Below are 7,081 nucleotides of genomic sequence, written 5' to 3'. Positions count from 1 at the left end.
CCCCCTCCCCCACTTCTCTTCCTCCCCCCACCCTCAACACTTCCCTTCTTCCCACTGCTCTTCTCCCCCCTCCCCTGCCACTTCTCTTCTACCACCCCTATTTCTCTTCTTCCCCTCCACTTCTCTCCAACCCACCCCCCCAAGTCCCTTTTAACCCCATCCCCCCACTTCCCTTCTAACCCCCTCCACCACTTTCCTTCCAACCCCCTCCCCCCCACTTCCCTTCTACCCCCTCCCCCCACTTCCCTTCTTCCCCCTCCCACTTCCCTTCTCCCCCCTCCCACACTTCTCTTCTCCCCCTCCCCCACTTCTCTTTCTACCCCCTCCCCCACTTCCTACCGCACCCCCCCTCCCCCCATTCCTTCTCCCCCTCTGCCCCCTTCCTCCTCCCCCCACCTCCCCCTCTTCCTTCTCCCCCCACCTCACCCCCTCTTCCGTCTCCCCCCACCTACCCCCTACCTCCGCCTCCCTCCTTCTCCCCCCTCTTCCTTCTCCACCTCCCCCCTCTTCCTTCTCCCCACCTCCCCTCCCCCCTCTTCCTTCTCCCCCACCTCCCCCCCTTCCTTCTCCCCCCCACCTCCCCTCCTCTCCCCCTCTTCCTTCTCCACCCCTCCTCCTTCTCCCCCTCCTTCCTACTCACCCACTCTTCCTATTCCACCCTACCCCCACTTCTCTTCTCCCCCCTCCCCCACTTCTCTTCTCCCCCAACTTCTCTCCTGCCCCCTCCCCTCATTTCTCCCGCCTCCCCCTTCTCCCCCCGACACTCCCCTACTTCTCTTTCTCCCCCCCTCCCCCCACTTCTCTTTCTCCCCCCCTCCCCCACTTCTCTTCTCCCCCCCTCCCCCACTTCTCTTCTCCCCCCAACCCTCCCCCCACTTCTCTTCTCCCCCGACCCTTCCCCCACTTCTCTTCTCCCCCGACCCTCCCCCCACTTCTCTTCTCCCCCGACCCTCCCCCCACTTCTCTTCTCCCCCCTCCCCTCCCCCCACTTCTCTTCTCCCCCCTCCCCTCCCCCCACTTCTCTCTCCATCCCCTCACCTCACTTCTCTTCTCCCCCCTCCCCCGACTTCTCTTCCCCCCTCCCCCGACTTCTCTTCTCCCCCTCCCCTCCCCCCATTTCCCTACTCCCGCCTCCACTCCCCCCACTTCTCTTCTCCCAACTTCCCTTCTTCCCCCTCCCCCCACTTCTCTTCTCCCCACTACCCCACTTCTCTTTTTCCCCCCCTCCCCCCACTTCTCTTTCTCCCCCCTCCCCCAACTTCTCTTTCTCCCCCCTCACCCAACTTCTCTTCCTCCCCCACTTCTCTTCCTCCCCCCTCCCCCACTTCTCTTCCTTCCCCCTCCCCCACTTCTCTTCCTCCCCCCTCCCCCAACACTTCCCTTCTTCCCACTGCTCTTCTCCCCCCTCCCCCACTTCTCATCTTCCCATCTCCCCTGCCACTTCTCTTCTTCCCCCTCCACTTCCCTTCTAACTCCCTCCCCCCACTTCCCTTCTACTCACCCTCCCCCCCACTTCTCTGCTCCCCTTCCCCCACTTCCCTTCTACCCACCCTCCCCCTCACTTCTCTGCTCCCCCACCCCCAATTTCTCTTCTACCCCCTCCCCTCCCCCCACATCCCTACTCCCGCCTCCCCTCCCCCCACTTCTCTTCTCCCCCCAACTTCCCTTCTTCCCCCTCCCCCCACTTCTCTTCTCCCCACTACCCCACTTCTCTTCTCCATCCCCTCACTTCTCTTCCCCCCTCCCCTCCCCCCACTTCTCTTCTCCCCTTCCCCTCCCCCCACTTCCATTCTTCCCCCCTCCCCCCACTTCTCTTCTCCCCACTCCCTCACTTCTCTTCTCCCCCCACTTCTCTACTCCCCCCCTCCCAATTCTCTTCTTCCCCCTCCCCCCACTTCCCTTTCTCCCCCCTTCCCCCCACTTCTCTTTCTTCCTCCTCCCCCAACTTCTCTTCCTGCCCCACTTCTCTTTCTCCCCCTCCCCCACTTCTCTTTCTACCCCCTCCCCCCACTTCTCTTTCTACCCCCTCCCCCCACTTTCTCCCTCCCTCCCCCAACTTCTCTTTCTCCCCCCTCCCCCACTTCTCTTCCTCCCCACTTATCTTTCTCCCCCACTTATCTTTCTCCCCCCCCCTCCCCCACTTCTCTTTCTCCCCTCTCCCCACTTCTCTTCCTCCCCCCTCCCCCAACACTTCCCTTCTTCCCACTGCTCTTCTCCCCCTTCCCCCACTTCTCTTCTTCCCATCTCCCCTGCTACTTCTCTTCTTCCCCCTCCACTTCCCTTCTAACTCCCTCCCCCCACTTCCCTTCTACCCACCCTCCCCCCCACTTCTCTGCTCCCCTTCCCCCACTTCCCTTCTAACCCACTTCCCTTCTACCCACCCTCCCCCCCACTTCCCTGCTATCCCTTCCCTTCTACCCACCCTCCCCCTCACTTCTCTGCTCCCCCACCCCCAATTTCTCTTCTTCCCCCTCCCCTCCCCCCACTTCCCTTATACCCCATCCCCCACTTCCCTTCTACCCCCTCCCCCACTTCTCTTTCTCCCCCTCCCCCCACTTCTTTCTCCCCCTCCCCCCACTTCTCTTTCTCCCCCTCCCCCCCACTTCTCTTTCTCCCCCAACTTCTCTTTCTCCCCCCTCCCCCACTTCTCTTCCTCTCCCACTTCTCTTTCTCCCCCATCCCCCACTTCTCTTTCTCCCCCATCCCCCACTTCTCTTTCTCCCCCCTCCCCACTTCTCTTCCTCCCCCCTCCCCCAACACTTCCCTTCTTCCCACTGCTCTTCTCCCCCCCTCCCCCACTTCTCTTCTTCCCATCTCCCCTGCCACTTCTCTTCTTCCCCCTCCACTTCCCTTCTAACTCCCTCCCCCCACTTCCCTACTACCCACCCTCCCTCCCACCCTCCCCCCAACTTCTCTGCTCCCCTTCCCCCACTTCCCTCCTAACCCACTTCCCTTCTACCCAACCTCCCCCTCACTTCTCTGCTCCCCCACCCCCAATTTCTCTTCTTCCCCCTCCCCTCCCCCCACTTCCCTTATACCCCCATCCCCCACTTCCCTTCCACCCTCCGCCCACTTCCCTTCTACACTCCTCCCCCCACTTCCCCTCCCCCACCACCCCCCTCCCCCACTTCCCTTCTATCCCCCTCCCCCACTTCCCTTCTATCCCCCTCCCCCACTTCCCTTCTATCCCCCTCCCCCAACACTTCCCTTCTTCCCACTTCTCTTCTTCCCCCCTCCCCTGCCACTTCTCTTCTACCACCCCTTCTCTTCTATGCCACCCACTTTTCTTCCCCCTCCCCTTCTCTTCTTCCCCCTCCCCCACACTTCACTTCTACCCCCCCACTTCTCTTTCTCCCCCCTCCACTTCTCTTCTTCCCCCTCCCCACACTTCCCTTCTACCCCCTCTTCCTTCTCCCCCTTCTTCCTACTCGCCCCTTACCCCCTCCCCTTCTCCTCCTCCCCCCTTTCCTACTGCCCCCTACCCCCTTTCCCTTCTCCCCCACCCCCTTCCTTCTCCACGCCTACCTCCTTCTCCCCCTCTTCCTTCGCCCCCTCCCCCCTTCTTCCTCCTCCCCCTCCCCCCTCTTCCTTCGCCCCCCATCTCCCCCCTCTTCCTTCGCCCCCCCATCCCTCCCCCTTCTCCCCCCTTTCCTTCTCCCCCCTGCACCCCTTCCTTCTCCCCCCTGCACCCCTTCCTTCTCCCCCCCACCCACCTCCTCCTACTCCCCCCCACCCACCTCCTCCTACTCCCCCTTTCCTACTCCCCCCTCATCCTTCTCCCCGTCCCCCCCTCTTCCTACCCCCCTCCGCCCTTCCTTCTCCCCACCTTTCCTACTTCCCCCTCCCCTCCTCTTCCTTCTCCCCACTACCCCCCTCCCCTCCCCCTCTTCCTTCTCCCCCCTCCCCCTCCTTCTCCCCCAACACCCCCTTTCCTACTCCCCCCTCCCCCTTTCTTCTCCCACTCCCCCCTCTTCCTACTGCCCCTTTCTCCTACTCCCCACCGCCTCCTTCTTCCCCCTCCACCCTCCCCCTTCTCCCCCCCTTTCCTACTCCCCCCTCCCCCTCCTTCCAGCTCCCCCCCTCTTCCTACTCGCCCCCTACCCCCTCTCCCCCTCTTCCTTCTCCCCCCCACCCCCTCTCCCCCTCTTCCTTCTCCCCCCTACCCCTCTTCCTACCTCCCCTTCCCACTCCTCCCTCCTTGCTACCTCCCCTTCCCCCCCTCCTTCCTACCTCCCCTTCCCCCCCCCTTCCTACTTCCCCTCCCCCTTCCTACTTCCCCTCCCCCTCTTCCTACTCCCCCCTTCCTTCTCCCCCCTCTTCCTACTCCCCCCGGCCCCTCTTCCTACTCTCCCCGGCCCCTCTTCCTACTCCTTCCCCCCCCCCCCCCCCACCCCGGCCCCTCTTCTGACTCCTTCCCCCCACCCCCGGCCCCGCTCTTCTATCTCCACCTCCCCCCCCCCCCCCGGCCCCTCTTCCTACTCCTCCCCCACCCCCCGGCCCCTCTTCCACTCCTTCCACCACCCCCACCCCCGGCCCCTCTTCCTACTCCTCCCCCCCACCGCCCCCCCCCCGGCCCCTCTTCCTACTCCTCCCCCCCCCCCCCCGCTTCCTACTCCTCCCCCCCCCCCCCCCCCCCCCCGGCCCCTCTTCCTACTCCTCCCCCCCCCCACCCCCTCTTCCTACTCCTCCCCCCCCCCCCACCCCCGGCCCCTCTTCCTACTCCTTCCCCCCCCCCCCCCCCCGGCCCCTCTTCCTACTCCTTCCCCCCCCCACCCCCCCGGCCCCTCTTCCTACTCCTTCCCCCCCCCCCCCCCCGGCCCCTCTTCCTACTCCTTCCCCCCCCCACCGGCCCCTCTTCCTACTCCTCCCCCCCCCGCCCCTCCCCTGCCCTCCCCTCCTCTGCCTTCTACCCCCTCTCCCTCTCCGGAGTGGGTGCTCCCTTCGCACTTCCTTGGCGTCTTAAGGAACCTGGAATCGTTAGGATCGGGAGTCACATGCTCGGCATTAAAATGCTGCGGCCTCCGATTCTTAAGACAGAACCAGCACAGCCGGGTTCGGTTTCACGCCGGCTGCCCGGAGCTGACAGGAGGGCATAGGGCCGGGAGTTCACCAGATCCCCAGACCTGGGCCCTCATACCGCTGCTCGGGTCGGACGAGTGAAAATATAGCCGGGGGGAAGGGTGGACGGCGGTTCCTCGCCCGGGGGGCCCGGCCCGCTGTCCCTCACCTTGGTGTCGACATCAGCTAGACAGTCTCTCCGGAATTCGTCGAATAAGCCGCGGCTCTTCAGATGATCCACGATCATGGCGATTAAGTTGGGATCATCAGGCGGTAGGTTTTTGGCCATGATCAGAAGACTGAAGCTTTTGTGAATCTCACTCGGATTGTCAAGCGCTCAGCAAGAAGGAGGCAGCAGTGCGTTTGCGCATGAAGTGGCGCCGTGCTTTTTGGGAAGTGTAGTTTCATCCCTTCACTTACAGCCGAGTATGCGCCTGCGCGACAACAACTCCCAGGTGGCCATACGAGAATAAAAACAAAAAACTGCGGATGCTGGAAATCCAAAACAAAAACAGAATTACCTGGAAAAACTCAGCAGGTCTGGCAGCATCGGCGGAGAAGAAAAGAGTTGACGTTTCGAGTCCTCATGACCCTTCAACAGAACGTTCTGTCGAAGGGTCATGAGGACTCGAAACGTCAACTCTTTTCTTCGCCGATGCTGCCAGACCGGCTGAGTTTTTCCAGGTAATTCTGTTTCTGTTTTGGCCATACGAGCAACTGGGCGTGAGCATATCACGCGTGCGCATTAGTCTTTGCTTTTGCAGATGACATCGTCTGCTTTGGTAAAATTGGAACCGATTAATAGTTGCCCCTACTCAGATGCAGGCAAAAGCCTTTGAAGTGAAAAAAAATACACTTGTCAACACCCACTTATTTTCCATGACTCTACAGACACTTAAAGCAACAAAGCTCATAAACAGCTTCAAAAATATTGATAGCCCCCTCCAAGAAAATGCTCTCACACTAAAATTATTCGACCAAAAGACAGCCATGAATAAAGGTCCATTGCCTTAAAGTGGCTGCATAAGTTCCTTTTGCATTAACAGAGTTCAGAATTTCTCATCCATAATGCATAATCCAGTTTGTTTTTCCTGGGAAAAATGCCGCCCTTACAATCATTTAGGTTATAAACTCTGACAGATAGAATAAGAAGGCTTTGGTGTAGATGCATCTCAATGCATCTAAAAAGAAACAGGTCATACAAAATAAAGACAACAATAACTGGAAAAGCTCAGCAGGTCTCAGGTCATACAAAGTGCAGCTTTCACCCTGGCAAGACGTAGCAGAATGTACTGAATATGCCACATTCAAGGCACTTTGCTGGTAACGTCATTATAGAGCCATTATACCCGCAACCAATAGGTCAAACCTAAGCTCTGCAGTCCTGCTACATCCAGTCACGAATGGTGGTGGACAATTAAACAACTCACTGGAGGAGGAGACTCCACAAATATCCCCATCCTGAACGATGGGGGAGCCCATCACATCAATGCAAAAGACAAGGCTGAAGCATTTGCTACAATCTTCAGCCAGAAGTCCTGAGCGGATGATCCATCTCAGCATCCTCCAGAGGACCTCAGGATCTCAGATGCCAGTCTTCAGTCAATTTGATTACTCCATGTGATATCAAGAAATGGCTGAAGGCACTGGATATTGTAAAGGCTATGGACCCTGACAATATTCCGGCAATAGTATTGAAGACCTGTGCTCCTGAACTTGCCACAACCCTAGCCAAGCTGTTCCAGTACAGCTACAATACTGGCATCTACCCAGCAATGTGGAAAAATTGTTCTGTTCATAAAAAGCAGGACAAATCCAACCTGGCCAATTACCACCCCATTAGTCTACTCTCAATCATTAGTAAAGTGATGGAAGGGGTCATCAATAGTGCTTTCAAGTGGCACTTGTTTAGTAATAACTGCCCACTGATGCTCAGTTTGGGTTCCAGCAGGGGCACTCAACTTCTGACCTTATGACCTTGGTTCGAGTATGGATAAAACACCTGAACTCCAGAGTTGGTGTG

General features: G+C 59.4%; 1 protein-coding gene across 3 annotated transcripts in view; it reads right to left on the bottom strand.

The window, feature by feature from the left end:
* bod1 (biorientation of chromosomes in cell division 1) overlaps positions 1-5,437 on the bottom strand; it is a 42,675-nt gene extending 37,238 nt beyond the window's left edge. For all 3 annotated transcript variants that reach the window (XR_005943760.1, XM_041193291.1, XM_041193290.1), the window contains exon 1: positions 5,228-5,437. Coding sequence is in view for 2 of the 3 variants with exons in the window: in XM_041193291.1 (XP_041049225.1) it covers positions 5,228-5,347 (120 nt within the window). In the remaining variant the exon portion in view is untranslated. The remainder of the gene's footprint in view (positions 1-5,227) is intronic.
* Positions 5,438-7,081: the final 1,644 nt, after the last annotated feature.

This window comes from Carcharodon carcharias, chromosome 8 (genome assembly GCF_017639515.1).
Source record: "Carcharodon carcharias isolate sCarCar2 chromosome 8, sCarCar2.pri, whole genome shotgun sequence".
Lineage (NCBI taxonomy): Eukaryota > Metazoa > Chordata > Chondrichthyes > Lamniformes > Lamnidae > Carcharodon > Carcharodon carcharias.
The sequence above is the reverse complement of the archived record's forward strand: the minus strand, read 5'-3'. Positions and strand labels throughout refer to the sequence as shown.